The 19,894-nt window shown below is 40.5% G+C and overlaps 1 protein-coding gene across 10 annotated transcripts in view; it reads right to left on the bottom strand.

Moving 5' to 3' along the window:
- SENP6 (SUMO specific peptidase 6) overlaps nucleotides 1–6,653 on the bottom strand; it is a 121,159-nt gene extending 114,506 nt beyond the window's left edge. For 8 of the 10 annotated variants that reach the window (XM_064288145.1, XM_064288167.1, XM_064288111.1 and 5 more), the window contains exon 1: nucleotides 5,960–6,652. Coding sequence is in view for 6 of the 10 variants with exons in the window: in XM_064288111.1 (XP_064144181.1) it covers nucleotides 5,960–6,011 (52 nt within the window). In the remaining 4 variants the exon portion in view is untranslated. Of the gene's footprint in view, nucleotides 1–5,959 lie in introns of all 10 variants that reach the window. The other 2 variants (XM_064288131.1, XM_064288181.1) reach the window with 1 other exon arrangement.
- Nucleotides 6,654–19,894: the final 13,241 nt, after the last annotated feature.

The following is a 19,894-nucleotide window of genomic DNA, read 5'->3' as shown; positions in this document are numbered from 1 at the left end:
GAGAAATTGTGCCTCAGCTGAAGAGACATTGTAAAGCATTACTGTGTTAGTCAAAGTAGAAAATTGATTGAGTTCTGCACTGAGTTTACATGTGAAATAAAAAAATGGAAAAGACTTTTCATTTGGAGACAGAAGCATTTTTGCTGGTACAGAGAACGCCGCAATTATTTAGCATCGTTCTTTTCAATCTAGTGGACAAGGTCCAGAATGAAAAGGAAAACAAACAACTAAGGTAGTAATATATGCATATTAGAAAAGGATGGCAGAAAAAAAGTTATTTCAGAAAAACAAAAATGGGAGAAAACATAGATGAAAAATTCCAGTTGGAAGAACACAAAAGGCAAAGGGAAAAGAAGCTAGACATGAACAAGTGCAGGGTGAAAAAGAAGAAACAAATGAGAGAGGAAGTAGACTTAGTTAGAAATTCCACAGAGAAGAAAAGGTGAAGAGTATCAAAAGAAAGGTTACAAGAACAAACTAGCTACCATCACCTCTGCCCTATACTGCAATAGACTACTAACTGGTCTCCCTGATAATCTTTTGCCCTTCTCTAAAGATTTCTAATGCAGTAGCCAGTGACCTTTTTTTGAAAGAAACTGATGTCATTACCAGGCTCCAGGTACCACTCTCCTTGCTGGCACCATACTGTCCTCCTTTTAGTTGGTTAAACATGCCATGGTCCCTCCCTTTCATTTCTGCTGCCTGGAAAGATCTGTCTCTCCAGTTTCCCTTCTCATGAAAAAATTAAATGCTGAAGAGTCAGTTCCGACTAACGGCAACCCCCTGTGTGCCAGAGAACTGTGGTTCATAGGGTTTTCAATGACTGATTTTTTGGGAAATAGATCATCAGGTATTTCTTTCAGGGTGCGTCTGGATGGACGCCAATCTCCAATCTTTCAGTTAGGGAGATGACTGTGTTAACCATTTGCACGACTCAATGACTCCTCTCCTTCTACTCTTCCCTCAAACCTTCTGTGACCACCCTGATTAAATCAAACAGCTCATTACCATAAATAATACCCTCTGTTATACTCAACAGTTGTTATTTTACATTCATGAGTGTGATTATTTGATTATGGACTCTCTTGAGACTGGAAACTCCATGAAGTAGGAAATCATGTTTTTTGTTTTTTTCTCACCACTGTGCCTTCCACTTAGCCAACCCCCCACCCCGCCCCCGTCGAGTCAATTTCAACTCAGCGACCCTACAGGACAGAGCAGAACTGTCCCATAGAGTTTCCAAGGAGCGCCTGGTGGATTCAAATTGCTTACCTTTTCGTTAGTCGCTGTAGCACTTAACCACTATGCCACCAGGGTTTCCTTCACTTGGCCAGTGCTTACAAAACATCAGGTGATGTTTTGCACCATCTCTGGAGGAGGACATCATGCTGGGTCAAGTAGAGGGTCAGTGAAAAAGAGGATGACCTTCAAGGAGATGGACTGACACAGTGGCTCCAACAATGTGCTCAGATATAGCAATTGTGAAGATGGTACATGACTGGGTAGTGTTTCGTTTGACAGGACCTAACAACAATGGTTACGATATAAAGCACACTACAGAAAACAGATGTCAAGCAGACATCTCAAACCTAAAATGACCAAAGTAGAGCTAATTTCCCTCTCTCTCCTCCACAATAAATATTGGTTGAATGAATGAACGAAGTCAGAAGAGAAACCTGCCAAAACCATCTATCACAAGTAGAAGCATGAAAAAAAACCTTAAAAGTGAACAGAACAGAAAGAAATGAGTGAAAGAGGGGAAACGAGGAAATCTATATAAACTGTGGCCTAATTAAACTCATGCAATTTTAGTGTGATACCACAGGAACAAAATAAAGATTAGTACAATAGCAGCCAGTAAGTCTCCTCTTCCCTAGAGAAGTTAGAAGTTAAATTAAAATTTCAACTGGTAGTTATGAGGAAAAAGAACTTGACAAGGACTTGAAGCACTTACTGATAAAGATCAAAGACTACAGGCGCCTTCAGTATGGATTACACCTCAAAAGAAAGAACACAAAAATCCTTACAACTGGACCAATAAGCAACATCATGATAAATGGAGGAAAGGCTGAAGCTGTCAAGAATTTCGTTTTACTTGGATCCACAAGCAATGCCCATGGAAGCAACAGTCAAGAAATCAAATCACATATTGCCTTGAGCAATCCTGCTGCAAAAGGCCTTTTTAAAGTGTTAAAAAAGGAAAAATGTCACTTAGAGGACTAAGTGCCTGACCCAAATCATGGTATTTTCAATCACCTCATATGCGTGCAAAACCTGGACAATGAATAAGACAGTAGTAGTAGTGATGCATTTGAATTACGGTGTTGGCCGAGAAAACTGAATATACCATGGACTGCCAGAAGAAGGAAATCTGTCTAGGAAGAAATACAGCCAGAACGCTTCTTAGAAGCAAGAATGGCAAGACAGCGTCTCATAGACTTGGGACATGTTATCAAGAGGGACCATCCCTGGAAGGGGACATCATGCTTGGTAAAATAGATGGTCAGTAAAAAAGAGGATGACCTTCAAGGAGATGGACAGACACAGTTGTTGCGACAATGGGCTCAGATATAGCAATTGAGAAGATGGTACACGACTGGGCAGTGTTTCATTTCACAGCACCTAACAACAACAACAGTTACGATATAAAGCATATTACAGAAAACAGATGTCAAATAGACATCTCAAACCTAAAACGACCAAAGTAGAGCTAATTTCCCTCTCTCCCCTTTACTAGGCTACCCCATCTCAGTAAATGACACTATTCCCCAACAGTCGCTTCTGACTCCTGGCAATCTTGTGCGTAACTGAACGTAAGTCTACTGGGTCCTGGACTGTTCTCTAGACTACTACAGTATCCTCCTAACCCAATCTCCTCATTTTTAATCTTGCTCTTCTCTAAATAATTCCACACAGCAGTAATGGTGATCTTTAAAAAAGATAAATCGTATCATGATACCCTCTTAACCCAAACTCTTCAATGACTTCCCACTGTTCAGTATGAAATAAAAAATTTTCTTGGTCCTGCATGATAGATCGTCTGCCTTTTCTAACTTTCGTACCACTCTCTCCCCTTTGCTTGCTATACTTCCACTACAGTGACCTTTTTGTTTAACAAACTATACCTTCACACATACTCTCTCTGTCATACCCTGAAGTGTACACAGTTAAGGTGTCATCTTAACTCAAGTGTCACCTCCTCAGGGAGGACTTTCCTGACTCTAACACTATGTGAAACAGCTCCCTCATTCTTTCATTATTTCATTGCTCTGAATATTTCCTCCACAGAATTTATTATACTCTGTAATCACCTTGTTTATTTCATAAACATTAAGTATGTTCTAAATGCAAAGAATACTGTGATGAAAAGACAAAATCATTGCTTTAATGAAACTAGTATTTTAGTAGAACTGAAAAACTTGCAGAAAGTAGTTTATCATATAAGTACTCTGCACACGTGGAGTCACCATGAGTTGGAATCAACTTGATGGCAACTAACAACAATTAGGAAAAATAAAACAGTAAAAGAGAATACTGTTGTTTGCACACAAGGGTGTGTGTGTGGCAGCATGACATTTATTTTAAAAAGGTTGACGAATCTGAGCAAATCTGAATAAAGTGAAGGGAATTATGCAAAAATTTGGGGTAAGTTTGTTCTAAGTGGTTATTTTTCAATTGTTTCCTCCTGCTAAAATATAAGTTCTTTGAAGGCAAGGGCTTTGATTATCTTATACACTATGTTGACCCTGGTACACTGCCTAGCCAACAGAGTATGTCTGCTGTAAGTGTCTGAATGGAAACCTACTTCAGTTTTTCAAAAAGTCTAGTGGAAAGTTAAGGAAGTATAATATGTAAATGTTTAAATATTAAATCTTAACAGCTATGCAGAAACGTTTTGAACACTTAAAAACATGGTAACCACAGTGAAATGTTTTATTATTAAAAGTATGTGGAACCAAAAGAATCATGGAAAGTTAAACACAGATAAGAACATACAAGTAGTACTAAATATCATCCCATTTACTTAGAAAAGATTTAATACAGTATATGAAAGTCTGGTACACAAAACGAATACAAAAAAAACCCACTGCCGCAGAGTCGATTCTGACTCATAAGGACCTTACAGGACAAAGCAGAACTGCCCCATAGGGTTTCCAAGGAGCAGCTGTTGGATTCAAACTGCTGACCTTTTGGTTAACAGCTGAGCTCTTAATCACTGCGCCACGAGGGCTCCTTAAAAATCTCATATAGGAAACGAAAACCCTCATTATCTTTTATGCTCATGTTCAAAACAAGTTACCATTCACTTTCTTTAGAAAATACTAGGAGAGATATGGTGAAACTCAAATTTATCAAACTGAAGTACTCATAATCCTTAATTCATATTCACAGACTGTACATTCACAGCTCCTGAAATTCATATCAGCCCTGTATCTGTTGACTTTATTAATGCTCTTTCTAGCCTCCCTATGGTCATCTAGTGAGAACTCAAGCAGAATCAGGAACCTATAGGAGCCCAGAATTTACAACAGAAAAAAACAGTCATCTGATTACTGAATAAGCATCAGTAAGCCATCTTCTGAGTTTCCAATTTTAAAGCAAATAATTATGATACAGCACTACCTATAAGACAAGCTACACCACTCTCAGCGTTTAACAGGTACCCATTTCGCCCAAACTAGAGTGTAGGTAATATGAAACGAGTAGGTAATATGAAATGAACCCAGAAACACTCAGAAACATATGTATCTTCTTACTAGAAATCATACAAAACTCCCATCACTTCTGGATAAAGGTTGGCTTGCATAACTTGCTCTGCCATACTGAAGTATAAAGAGTTAAGAAAACTGCACATTTTTTTTTTTTTTACCTCTATTGGTCTCTATTCATTTATTAAACAAAGAGTACTCACTGTGTTTTAGATGTTAATAAAGCAGTAAACAAGGCATACCCATCCCTCACAACAGCCTACAGAACCTGTTACTATAGTTAAGTTGCACTTTCTTAACTCAGTAATTTTTAAAAGTTTTCAAAGAGTATTGCTTATGATACACTGCATATAAAAATCATCTTGGCAAAATCATCCAAAAAGCAGTTAATCCTCTTAAACAAAAGAGCAGACTCATTTTCCTAAAAATCATATCTACATACTCAAATACTAGTGGTAAACACTAGGCCCATCATCAAATTAACCAATAAGAAAATTAAAGTTCTTGGTCCACAATTACAATGAATTGAGCCATATTTCGGGAATCTTTATACAAAGGGCAAAAAGCCAATATTGTTGTTATCCATTACCACCACCCCCAACAATAACATAGCTTTTCTTAAGACTGGCTTAGTTCACTTACAGAAAATATTTAACTCTCCTTCACAAGTGAGTAAAAAATGGAACCACCCAAATTTAGTCGATTAGCTGTAGTGACTGCCCCCAAATTGACATTATGAACTTTATTCTTTTTTGATTATTTATAAAATATTTTTAAGCAAAGCTCCGCGAGACAGAAATACCACAGGGTATAAAAGCATATCCAGAAAACTACCTGCTTAGATGGGCCCCCCATTTCTCTCAACTTTAGCAATTTGAAACTTTCCGTGAACACTAAACAAGACCTGAATGCACTGTGTTCTTATCCTTAGTCCACCACCAAAACTCAGAAAATGTCAGACTTCTGCGCGCACTCTCAAAGGACGCCCACCTATTCCGGCTCGCGGGTCCGACTCACCGTCGCCTTCTCCGCGTCCCCGCTTTCAGCCAAGCCCCTGGCCCGAGCGGGCTCGAACCCCGCGCTCGCAGCACATCCCCTCCCCGCCATCGCTTCGGCAGCCCCCCATCTTCGTACCTCCACCGCCCCTGAAACCTACCCAGTGCGGATAACTGAATTTCCGGGGTCGCGGGGACCACGTTTTCCCTGTAGTTCCCGACCCCCCACCCCCGCAAGGGCAGAAAGAGACGTACCTTCCAGAAAACTAATCTCCCCAGCGCCGCCACCGCTCTTGCCGGCCGCCATCTTCCTCCTCCCACGCCGCCTCCTTCTTAATCCATGGCCCAGACCGCCGCCACGATCGCCGGGATGAGGGGCCGCGCCAAAGGAAGATAGCCGCCGCAGGATTGCTGGCCTTGGGTTCGGCCGTCAGGCGGGCGGCGCTCCACTTCCAGACCGGCCTACACAAAAGCAGCCCAGGCGCTCCCGGGTTTGTCCGCGGGCTGGCGGGTAAAGAGGCTTCTCCTCAGGCCCCTCCGGGGGAACGCGAGCGGCGACGACGGCGACGGCGCTTCCCTGGCCCGGTTCCTCTCGGCCCACGACTCCCCATCCACTGCCAACCTAAGCAGCCTGAGAAGCTTCGCCGACCCACGGACCTCCAGGAAGGAAGGATGAAGGAGAGCACGCAAACACGCCTCCCCCTCGCCCCGGGCAATAAAATGGCCGCACTAGCCGCACCGGGGCGGCGAGGTCTCCGCGACCGTCAGGCTCCCGCAGGCCTCTCGGTGTTTCTGCAGCCGCCGCCTCTAATGCCGTCCGCCCACCCCGCCCAGGCGCGAATGCATCAGCGTAGGCCTTTGCGACTGTCCATGTGGACAGGGGTGGGTCTCCTCTGCCACCGCCTCGCGTCGGTCGCCACTGCAGCTTCAGCCGCCGCCGCCGCCGCCGCTCCTCCCCCACGGGCCCTGGAGCAGCCGCCCGGCTTCCGCCCCCGCCCCGACGCCGCCGCCCCCAGTGCGGCTCCTCAGCAGCCCGGGCTCAGCTCGCGGGCGGAGCGGGCTGCGGCGCCGCACCGAACCCCGACTTCTGGCGCCCGCCGCTGGGGCTCTCGACAGGGCCCTGCTCGGCCTGTACACTTCTCGTCCGAAATCCCCACCGCCGAAGGCCCATGGCAGACCTGGCGTGTGAGCGCTTCTGAGCGGGACCGTGGGTGTATTTGGGTCCCGTGGCTCCAGGAATGCCTGAGAAATGTTAAAAGTTAATTTCTTTGAGGAGGTCTTACGATTTAAGCCATAGCCACCTGAAAAGAAAGGGTAGTGAATGCAATCACATTTTTTTGAAAACTAACTGTGGTTTACATTCCTTTTTAAAGATGTTTTCAAAGTAATTTGTCTAGGGAAGATTCGGCAGTACACTTTGGACGATAGTACTGTAAAAAAAAAATCTTCCATCATTCGTGTACCTAAGACTTCAAAACTCTTACCCTACCTCCTTAGGTCTTATAACTGGGGTGACAATCATGTTTATTTTCCTTTGTGGTTTTTTTGTTATGAAAATAATAGATGCTCAATAATGAAGGATTCGAAAATACAGAAAAAGAGAAGGAAGTCACCGATAGTGCCACCACCGAAACTCAACTCCTTTAGGTGAGTAGTTCTCTAGTCAGCGAGCATTTTTTTAATTCCTCATCATCCCTTTTTAAAAAACAAATAAAAATTATGCAACATGTCAATGAAAATTCAACAGCAATTAAAATAATGCAGAAAAACTGTGATTAAGAACAATATATGGGGAATGAACTGTCCTAATTGTCCTGTGAAGCAAAGCTTAAGCAGAAAACTTCTTGTTTAAAACTTTTTTTAAGATCTTTTCCTTAAATGGAATAATAGTAATCTTTCCTAATTTAGTAAGAGTAGTGTAATGAATATAATTTATTATAATTTGTTATTTTTGGTTGCCTGAGGATATTGCATGATCCAGTTGTGATGCTCTATGACATAGTCTGTGCCAATGACAGTATAATACTGAGGCGTGTAGACAACAGGCAGATGTGGTTGACTGGACTCGTTTGTACTGACTTCAAGATGTAGTTTTAAATAATAAATTTCTAATATTAAAATACATACATGCCGACTTTGGAGATAGAGGAAGAGCCAAGGAATGTGGGTGGGCCTTTGGAAGCTGGAAAAGGCAAAGAAACTGATTCCTTGAGAACCTCCAGAAAGGAAAGCTGAAATATTGATTTCAATCTAGCGAGGTGCACGTTGAGTTTGTGACCTACAGAAATGTAAGATAATAAATTTGTTTTAAGCCACTAAATTAGTATTAATTTGTTACAGCAGCAGTAGAAAACTGATATACATGGAATGGGAAATAAGGTGGGAACTTGTTAGAAATGCAAATCCTCAGGCCCCACTCCAGACCCACTGAATCAGAAACTCTGGGGTAGGATAAGTTGTTTTAACAAGCCGTGCAGGTGGTACTGATTCTGCTGGTCAGGGGACACACTGAGAACCACTAGATTGAACAATCTCTAGATCCCTTTCCATTTTAATTTTTCTGACTCTGTGAGTCTACAGTTATGAGTAAAATGATCTGTTTCTATATATAATATTAAAGATATTTTCTAAAATTGCTGTTTTTTCAAATTAATGTGATTAATTAGGAATTTATAATATCATGTATCCCTTTATCCAGGATTCAGGGCCTAGATAATTTTCACATTTAACACACCTCCCTTAAGCTCCAATATAGTTAGTGTACATACAAATATGTATTTAGTGTATTTATTAATATCTTATTAGCAGCTCCTTTGTACTTAAACATTTGAAGCTAAGAGAGGTTACTGAGAGTGCCTTTGAATATCAGAAACACAACTAATTACAAAACCAGATCTCTTAGTTATGCATTTAATTTTTGTTAAAAGTTTTGCATGTCTTTATCGTTTAAACTTAGTAAATCCCATTCACCTCTCAGCTAACTTGTCACGTTAAGCAAAATTTAATTCTGACATAATGGAGAAAAGTTAAGAATTTTAGGTTTGAATGGGTGGGTAATTACTGTCAGAGAGAAATTGCTAGCAGATATTTTAGTTTGATTTAGGGGTCTTATACACAAAACCAAATAGTTGCTTAAAAAAAATCCTTGACCGAAATTAATCCGCCTTCAGCTTTTCTTTCACCTGAAGTTACAAATCCTCTCTCTCCTTTCCTGTTCAAAGCCAAACCAAAAAACCAAACCCAGTGCCATCAAGTCGATCCTGACTCGTAGCGACCCTACAGGACAGAGTAGAACTGCCCCCATAGAGTTTCTAAGGAGCACCTGGTGGATTTGAACTGCCAACCCTTTGGTTAGCAACTGAAGCACTTAACCACTAGGCCACCAGGGTTTCCTGTTCAAAGCCAGGCTTACTAAATTTGAATCTCAAAAGATGTAGATGAGTGGAGGAGCAGAGACTTATTTTGTGAACTGGTATCTATTGATTTCTGTAAAAGGGATAGGGCAAGTTTCAGTCAATCATGTTAAGATTAGCCAATGGTTGGTATTCTGTATTTCTCCCCCCTTTCATGTCCTCTTTAGAAACTCTACAGTACCTAACTTCTTCAAGCCACTTGCTTTTTCTGGAATCAAAATGCTCTGTTTATATGCATATGAAATAACTGCTCGGAATAAACCTTAACATTCAAATTTTGGTGAGTTTTAATTATTTTTAACATTACAGTGGATACAATAAGCTAATTTTTTTCTAGTTATTAAAGGAAAAAAAAAAGAAGGAAACAAACAAAACAGGATCCTGCCACCCCGAAATCTAACCCTAATTCCATATCTTCTCCAAGGTCTTTTTATCCACTTACTTCAGTCACTTACTCCCCAAGTCATATCCAGAACCTGCTTTTCTTCCCAATTCAGTAATTGAAATATCCCATCTTCAACTACAACCACTGTGACCATTTTGAACCTCACTGTGGTCCCTAAACCCCTTGACTTCTCCATTTTCTCTTTGGTGACAAGAAGTACTCAGTTTAAAATGAAAGTAAGATTTATGAGAGCAAAGGCAGCTCGAGCCAGGGAGCTGCCTTTGGATTTTACAAAGTGAAAACCAGTGCTCCGAAAAGCTGCAGTCACACAGGCATAGTTAAAGGGTCGAATCAGGAAGTTAGCTTACAATATTCTGATTGGTAGGTGAGTAATCAGTAAAGTGGAAGGTGGGATAGCTGAAGCAATGTTTTTGATGGGATTGGTAAAGGGAGCATATGTGGGTTAAGTAAGCACAAGATGATTGATGGGGTCCAGGATCTGCTGGTTCTGCCCAGCCAGAGACCCAAGGATAAAAACATATGAATGGGAAGAAGTTAGTTTTCTGGTTGACTCAGCCAAAGGCCCAGGGCCAATGCATGTGAAGAAGTCCCGGTTACATTCACAAGAATGCAGAAGCGGAAGTCACAAAATGGTGTCCAGCCTACACCTGAGCCAGCCACCCTAGGCAGGTAAGGCACCTCCAGTTTTAGAACCCTTGCGTGGTCTCTTGTCTCCCTACTCAATTTAGATTCCATGGTACATTATTTTATTTACTCTTTCTTGTAATCAATATTCAACTCTTTTGCCTCTAGCATTTCCTGGTTTCCCTCTCCTAATATCCTCATTGTGAATAAACCTAGTTAACACCATCTCCTTCTTGGAATGTAGGAAGGTCAGCATCATTGAAGAAAGTCATCCGACAGATAAAATTGCTTCTAATATAACATCAGTGCTGCAAGTTCACAGGAAACTTATGTATTACCCAAACGTCTACTAGGTTCTCAAATCAACATGGTGTTCAGCTGTCACTACAACTATTTCAGACTTCTCCAACCCTTCTCCCATCATCCTCAACAGATTCCATTTATCCTGAGACATCAGTGTACCAAACCCATCTGCATTTGTATCCATCCTTTGTATTTTTTATTCCCTACTGTTTTAATGAAGGCTCAGTAGTTGGAAAATATGGCCTTGGTCATAGAAAAGCCAGATATCACATGAAAAAAATTTGCAAGACCAACGATCTATTCATTGGAAATACCTTTTTTTCAACAACATAAACAGCGAAGCATACACATGGATCTTACCGGATAGAATACATAGGAATCAAATCAACTTCGTCTGTGGAAAGAGACAATGGAAAAGCTAAATATCAATAGAACAAGGCCAGTGACCAACTGTGGGACAGACCATCAATTGCTCATATGCAAGTTGAAGTTGAAGCTGAAGAAAATTAAAACAAGTCCACGAGAGTGAAAGTACAACCTTGAATATATCCCACCCAAATTTAAAGACCATCTCATGAAGAGATTTGACACATTGAACACTAATGACCAAAGACCAGATGGATGACATCATATATGAAGAAAGCAAGTGGTCATTAAAAAGACAGGAAAGGAAGAAAAGACCAAAATGGATGTCAGAAGAGACTCTGAAACTTGTTCTTGAATATAGGATAATTAAAGTGAATGGAAGTAATGATAAAACAGCTGAACAGAAGATTTCAAGGGGTGGCTCAAGAAGACAAAGTATTATAATGGCATTTGCCAAGACCTGGAGTTAGAAAACCAAAAGGGAAGAACATGCTCAGCATTTCTCGAGCTAAAAGAAATGAAGAAAGAATTCAAGCCTCGAGTTGCAGTTTTGAAGGATTCTATGGGCAAAATATTGAACGACACAGGAAGCATCAAAAGAAGATGGAAGGATACACGGTGTCACTGTAAAAAAAGATTTGGTAAACGTTCAGCCATTTCAGGAGGTAGCATATAATCAAGATCCAATGTTATTGAAGGAAGAAGTCCAAGCTACACTGAAGACAATGGTGAAAGACAAGGCTCCAGGAATTGACACAATACTAATTAAGATCTTTTAGCAAATGGCTGCAACTCTGAAAGCACTCCCTTGTCTATGTCAAGAAGTTTGGAAGACAGCTACCTGGTCAACTGACTGGAAGAGATCCATATTTGTACCCATTCCAAAGAAAGGTAGTCCAATAGAATGTAGAAATTATCAAACAATATCATCAACATCACATGCAGGTAGAACTTTGCTGAAGATCATTCAAAAACAGTTATGCAGCACTACATCAACAGGGAACTACCAAAAGTTCAGGAGAGAATGTGGAATGAGGGATATCATTGCTTATGTCAGATGGATCTTGGGTAAAAGCAGAGAATACCAGAAAGATGTTTACCTGTTTTTTATTGACTATGCAAAGACATTCAACTTTGTGGCTCATAATAAATTGTGGTAACTGTCATGGATTGAATTGTGTCCTCCCAAAAATGTGTCTATCAACTTGGTTAGGCCATGATTCCTAGTATTGTGTGGTTGTCCTCCATTATGTGAATGTAATTTTATGCTGAGAGGATTTGGGTGGACTTGTAACACCACCCTTACTCAGGTCCTCCCTGATCCAGTGTAAAGAAAGTTTTCCTGCGGTGTGACCTGCACCACCTTTTATGTCTCCAGAAATGAAAGCAAGCAGAGAGGTGGGGTCCTCATACCACCAAGAAAGCAGCACTAGGAGCAGAACGTGTCCTTTGGACATGGGATCCCTGCGCCTGAGAAGCTTCTCAACCAGGAGAAAATTCAGGACAAGGACCTTCCTCCAGAGCTGACAGAGACAGAAAGCCTTCCCCTGGGGGCAACACCCTCAATTTGGACTTGTAACCTACCAGACTGTGAGAAAATAAATTTCTCTTTGTTAAAGCCATCCACTTGTATTTCTGTTATGGCAGCACTGGACGACTAACACAGTAACTACGAAGAATGGAAATTCCAGGACACTTAATTGTGTTCATGCAGAACCTGTACACAGACCAAGAGACAGTTGTTCGAACAGATACTGCGTGGTTTAAAATCAGGAAAGGTATGCGTCAGGGTTGTATTGTTTCACTGCAGTTATTCAATTTGTATGCTGAGAAGATAATCCAAGAAGCTGGGAGAAAAATGCAGCATCAGGATTGGAGGAAGGCTTATTAACAACCTGCAATATGCAGACGACACAATGCAGTGCAGTGGATTGCTTTTATATGGCCTTTTTTGCCATGGCCTTGGTGGGACTATGCAGATAAGGTGCTTTTGCCCCACCAAGGTCATTGGGTAGCTTACTAATACAAATAAGGTGCATATCACCCTTGTGGGGGTAGACCATGAAAATAAGGTGTATGAAACCCTAACCAGGGGATTGGTCAGTTTTGCCATCCTGCTAGGCTTAAAAATTTGCCCTACCAGAGAGAGAAAGGGGAGACCTGACTACCACCAAGGTGAGGCAGGAGCAGAACATGTCTTTTGGACCTGGGGTCCCCATGCTGAAAACCTCCTATACCCGGGAGCCAGAGGGAGTTGTAACACTGGAGATAATGCAAGATGGCTAGAAGTGGCAGCAGAGAAACAGTGGCTACAGAACCAGGAGAGCAGTGTGAGTCAGCACAATGAGTCTCCAGTCCCGCAGTGTCAGGCAGTTACAGTGGGTGTGCCTGCTCATGTAACGAGAGAGCTGAGTGCCTTCAGGCAGGAGGTTTCTAGAAGAATGGGGTGCCTCAGGGTACTTGTAGTCAGAGCTAGGCTTGCTGACCAACAGCGAGAGAACTGAGCACCTTTGGGCCAAGGCTTGCTGGCATTGTGGGGTGCCCCCAGGTACTTATTGGCAGAGCTAAAGAGCTTTGTAACACTTGCCTGAGCAGGGCAGAGGCCGGGCCAAGGGGTTGAGAGCCAGAGAGAGGTCTACTTGTGAGCATGGCTGAGAAGAGGCTGTCCTGATCAAAGAACTGTATCTTGAGTCATTTCTCATTCCAAGTTGTACCTCGTTGCTTCTCTAATAAACTCCATAATCGTAAGTATTGCCTGTGAATTCTCTGTGGCCATTACAACAAGTTATCAAACCCAGCAGAGAAGTAGAGAGTGCTATGGGAGTGACGGCTGGTGTCAGAATTGGTAAAAAGGTTGGAGGGAGGAGGTATATCTGACCTCTGCTTCGTAAGGATCAGCTTTGGGCTATCAATGCTAATCATGATTCTCCAACCCTCTTGTGAAGTTAAAGAAAATCAGATGCCCCTACCCTGATGCCATTTTTACACACAACCTTGCTTGCTGAAAGCAGTGAGGACTTGAAGCACTTACTCATGAAAATCAAATCAAATCAGTCAAACCATACTACAGCCTTCAGTATGGATTACACCTCAACATAAAGGAAACAAAAATCCTCACAACTGGACCAATAAGTAGCATGATGACAAATGGAGGAAAGATTGAAGTTGTCAAGAATTTCATTTTCCTTGGGTCCACAATCGAGGCCTGTGGAAGCAGCAGCCCAGAAATCAAATGGCATATTACATTGGGCGTATCTGCTGCAAAAGACCTCCTAAAAGTGTTAAAAAGGAAAGATGTCACCTTGAGGACTGAAGTATGTCTGACCCAAGCCATGGTGTTTTTAGTCACCTGTTATGCATGGACAATGATTAAGGAAGACTGAAAAAAAGTTGATGCATTTGAATTATGGTGTTGACAAAGAATATTGAATATACCATGGACTGCCATAAGAATCTGTCTTGAAAGAGGTACAGCCAGAATGCTCCTTAAAAGGGTGGATGGCAAGACTTCTCACGTACTTTGAACATGTTATCAGGAGGAACTAGTCTCTGGAGAAGGACATCATGCTTGGTAAAGTAGAAGATCAGCAAAAAAAGGAAAGCTCTTAATGAGATGAATTGACACAGTGGCTCCAACAATGGGCCCAAACATAACAAAGATTATGAGGATGGTACAGAATTGGGCAGTGTTTCGTTTTGTTGTACATAGGATCTCTATGAGTCAGAACGGATGGCACCTAACAACAACACTCTTTTAATAGAGAAGCTCTGTTGGTGAAGTAGTTAAGCACTTGGCTGCTAACTGAAAGATCAGCTGTTCGTACCCACCAGTCTCTCCAAGGGAGAAAGATGTGGCACTCTGCTTCTGTAAAGATTTACAGCTTTGGAAACTCTATGGGGCGGTTCTACTCTGTCTTCTAGGATCACTATGAGTGAAAATCGACTTGATGGCAGGGGGTTCTATCTTAATAAAAGCCCTAGTGGCACAGTCGTTAAGTGTTGGGCTGCTAACCAAGAGGTCCACTGTTTGAATCCAGCATGGGAGAAAAGATTTAGTCATCTGCACCCATAAAGATGGCAGCCTAGGAAATTCTGTGGGGCAGTTCTGCTCTCTCCTACAGGGTTGCTGTGAGTTGGAATTGACTGGATGACATACAAGAACACTGTTTTAATAAAGGCAGACTCCCTTCTGAATGCAGTCCCTTCACTTACCCTCTGGGTTCCATACCTAGTGCTGCTATAACAAAAATACCACAAGTGGATGACTTTAAAGAACCGAAATTTATTATCTCATAGTTCTGAAGGCAAGAAGCCCAAATTCAGGGCGTCTGCAGGGCTATGCTCTCCTCTATGTCTGGAAGTTTATTAGCTCTAGGGGAAGTTTCTTTCCTGTCTCTTTCAGCTTCTGGCAGCCCAGGTGTTTCTTAATGTTTCTTGGCTTATAGGTGGATACCCACATGGTCTCTTCTGACTGTGCATTTGTGGCTCTTCTTGTCTGTACTCCCCTTTATAAACCCTACTCAGAAAAGGTTAGGTTTAGGACTCACCCTACTCCAGTATGGCGTCATTAACATAGCAAACCAACCCGTTGCTGTTGAGTTGATTCCAGCTCATAGTGAGCCTACATGACAGAGTAGAACAGTCCCAAAGGGTTTCAAAGGAGTGACTTGTGGATTTGAACTGCTGACCTTTTGGTTAGCAGCCGTAGCTCTTAACCACTGAGCCACCAGGGCTCCTAACATAACAAAAGAAAACCCCTATTTCCAAACAGTGTTATATTCATAGGCAAAGGGGTTAGGATTTGAACATGTGTTTTTGGGTAACACAATCCAATCCGTAACAATATTTTAGTAATAAGTAAAGATCCTCACTCTCCTCAATCCATTAGAATCTGTCTGCTTCACAGGAGAAAATGATGATCCCATACTTTATAACCTTTGGAATGTTTTAATCACACCATACATTTGAGATCTTTGTAGGCAATTCACCAGTATAGCTGTAGCCTATTTAAATTAGCTTGAAGACACATACTCAGAAGAGTGCCCATTTCAAAAATCCCTTTGGTTTTCGACGCAGCTCTGATTCCTACCAGAAAGAATAATCAATAGTAATGACAAAAAACCAACATCCTCAAGGCTACACAATCATTTGATGAAACAGAATTTAGAGGAAAAGAAGGACTGAGAGACTGCAGGATCTTTTTGAAGGACCCAAGAGCATGAGTCCCTCTTTTGAGAACCACTGCTGGAGACTTACGTAACTAAGTTATTTACGCAAAGGCAGTGCTCACAGTGTGATATCCTAGCTATACTATCTAGATACCCTAACCAGCATTTATTAAACACTTGTCATTTTTGTTTTGTAAGTGGAAACTGGTGCTCAAAAGTAAATAATTTTACCAAGATGACTCAGCTAGAAAATTATAGGCTTGGAATTTGAGCCCAGGTTCTTCTAGATCAGGTTTACGCTTTCATTATCATTATCCCTGTGGTAATGATCCCAAAGGCAGGATGTAATTAGTGGGCCTAGAAGCAAAATTTTAAATGTGGAGTAATGCATGAAAGTGGTAAAGAAATGTGCTTTACTTGATCATCCATATTGTATTTCCCATTTATTAGTGGCCGTCTTTCTGGCTATTATTTTTCAGCTCTTGTCTTCAGTTAATAACAGCAGAAGAAATGTGGTAATGGCTTGCAACATAGCTTCTGAAAGTGCCATTATCTAGTGCTGACTCTGAACTAAAGCTGATTAGGATTTTGCATTTTGTATTTACTTCACTTTGCAGTTTGAACAGCTTCATCTCCTCTGCAGGTCAACGAACTTAAATCCTCAAAGAATGGAAAAAAAAAAAAAAAAGGACTAGCTAGCACCCTGAGTTTTGGACATCAAACACCTTTGCATTATGAAGTTAGAAGTCTCATAACTGGCATTTTTATTCTTAATATTATTTCATTATAAATACATACACATGAGATAATTTTTCTTTCTCCTATATATAGGTCCATATATGTATGTGTATGTACACGTATTTCTTTTTCTGGTTTTATTATTTCTGAAGAGCATGGTTTAATACAAATGATGGTTATTTTCCAGTTTTTCAGGATGATGCTTTCATGGCTTCATAGTTTACCCACCTTTTGCTTACCACCCCAGTATAAGGGAACCGCAGTGTTTTCAGTATTCACACAGACATAAGTACCTAAAGATAGAGTACAAGGATAGAGAAATGATCAAATAAATCATGGAACATTCATTCAGTGAAGCACTTTGCAGCTATTTAAACCATTGAAGTAGATCTATTTGTATTGATGAGGAAAGCATTTATGATTATTTAAAGGAAAATGCAATTTCACCTCATTTTTATAAAAATAAATTTATACGTGTATATAAAGTTTGAATATGTGTATGGGGTTAGAACCATAAGAATTAGAGTGTTGATGTGGAAGACTGTCTTTTTTATGGAATCATTGTTAGCGGATTTTAGGTAGCTTTTTTTTTTTCGGTATTTTTAAATAATTCGATGCCAATAAATAATGTTTTTCAGATGTTTTCCTTGGAACTCCAGGGTCTGACGTTGTTATCTAACCATTTTCTTTTTTTAAAAAAAACATTTTTTCTTGAAATAAAAGTATGGTCATTGTGGAATTTCTCTGTTTATTTTTCCGCATCTGTCAGGCTTTGTCCATCTTTACGTGTTTAAAATTTTAGGAGTGAAAAACATCATTTCTGTACTCTTGAAAGTGGGAAAACTACTTTATAGATAAAATTGAATTCTAGATAACTGCAATGGATTCTGGGATAGTGGTCCACTGTGGTCATAAGTGGAAGTACAGGGAAACAGGAAATTGGTGCTATTTCCTTCTTACTTACATTAGCACTGAATTAACCTATTTGAAAAATTTTAAAGTATCTGAACTATTTCCTTTGAATCATGTGGTGTTTTTAAAAAGATTTAGAAACTTTATGGAATATGTGGGTTTATAAATGAACTAGAAATATGTGAGTTCATAGTCCTAAGAATATTTTTTAAAAAAATCATTGTAAAAATGTAAAATATAGTTTAATAATACCACTATGAGAGAAAACGAATTCTGGCACACAGTTCAGTCTGTTACTCGATAAGAAAACAAATTTTCTAGTGTTACGGATTCAATTGTGTGTCAGTTTGATTAGGCTATGACTCTCAGTGATTTGCCTAGATACTAGCCTAGCTGCTGTTCCGTTATGTAATGTAATCATTGTCCATGATGTGATCAACCAATGAGTTCAAAGAGAGTTTCCTCGGGAGTGTGGCCTGCCACCAGGATAAATGGATGTTCTGGCAGAGCTCGCTGTCTCTGGACCCTGCACTGTTCTCCTGAACTTGGAACGTAGGCCTACAGAAGTCTCCAGCCTGCCTCCTGACCCTGCAATTCTAGGAGCCAGCAGAGACTTTCCAGCTTTCCTCCTGACATACGGATTTGGGACTTGCCATCTCTCACAACTACGTGAGCCATTTCTTTGAAGTAAAGCTCTCTATTTATGTATAAACATCTCACTGGTTTTGCTCCTCTAGAGAACCCAACTAAGACAAATTGTGTCACCAAAAAAGATATGTTGAGGTCCTGATTCCTGGTACTTGTGAATGTAACCTTGTTAGGAAATAGAGTCTTTGAAGTTGTTATCAGTGAACATGAGGTCATAGAGGAATAGAGTGGGTCCTAATTCCTTCTGAGTGGTGCCCTTATAAAACAGAAGAGACAGATAAGAAAAGCAGCCATGTGTAGATGCATCTATGTGCTACCAGAAGCTGAAAGAGATAGCAAAGTATCTCCCCCTAGAGCCTTTAGACAGAACATGGCTGTGCTGACACCCTGAATTTGGGCTACTAGCCTTGAGAATTGTCATAAAATTTCTGTTGTTTAAAACTATCCCCTTTTTGGTACTTTTATAACAGGAGTCCCAGGAAACTAATACTTCTAGTATTATTGAGATAGCTGTCCCAATTAAATAAAATAAAATGAATATATGTCTCTGGAAAGAACTCAAACCAAATTAAAAAAATTAGATACAAGAAATAGGTAGTTTTCCAATGTCTGGCATGATAGTGAGCATTTGATAGGTACTCAGTAAATATTTGCTGAATTATTTTGTAATCTAAGTACTGCTTTTTTTTTTTTTTTTCGTGAATCTGGAGGTATTATAAGTTTGGGGAGTCATGGCCAAGCTTATCGCACTGAAATTTCATAAGGCACAGTGGTACACAAGAATTAGAAGACATGTATGTAAGTGTGATCCAGAAGATTTTTTCATGTGGTAATAGATCAGTTTTTAAACACTAGTTTGACCTCTCCTCAGCGGCGGTAACCGCTGAACTTAGGACTTCCACCTACTCCTTACTTACAGATTATCTCCTTATCTGACATTTTGCATTTACGACAATGGTAAAAAAAATGTACTGTTTGACTATTACCCACATTAATGACATACATCTGGCAGAAATGAACAGCAACCTGTAAGGTAAAATTAATGTTGGCTGTGATGGTTTTTTTTTTTTTTGTGTGTGTGATGGTTAAGGTATGTGTCAACTTGGCTGGGACAAGATTCTCAGTGGTCTGCCAGTTAAGTAATATAATTTGGCAGGTAGGTAATGATGTAATTTGGAAGTTATGTAATGATGTAGTCATCCTCCATTTTGTGATCTGATGGGGTCATCCTCCATTGTTGCATAACACTGATTTTCACATAACGACCTGGTATTTGGAACATAACCATGTCAATATGTGAGGAGTGGATGTGTCTCAGTAAGGAACCAAGGAGATATCAGGGAACCTTTTTCACTCATTTCTTCCCTTATTTTTTTTTTTTTAACCTTTGCATTGCATTTTGCTGATTTAATAGTAAAATACAGTGAAATCCACCTTAGCCAAGTCCACATCATCAGTCTCAGCAATATCCCAATGTAGACTGGCTTTTGTGGTTATACATAAAAATTAGTATTCTTTTGAATACTTGTAATTTTTTCAAGAGATTTCTTTATCCTGACAATAGATTTTTTTTAAATAATTTTTATTGTGCTTTAAGTGAAAGTCAGTCTCT

Source organism: Loxodonta africana, chromosome 1 (assembly GCF_030014295.1).
Source record: "Loxodonta africana isolate mLoxAfr1 chromosome 1, mLoxAfr1.hap2, whole genome shotgun sequence".
NCBI classification, from domain to species: domain Eukaryota; kingdom Metazoa; phylum Chordata; class Mammalia; order Proboscidea; family Elephantidae; genus Loxodonta; species Loxodonta africana.
This window is presented reverse-complemented; position numbering and strand designations above follow the sequence as displayed.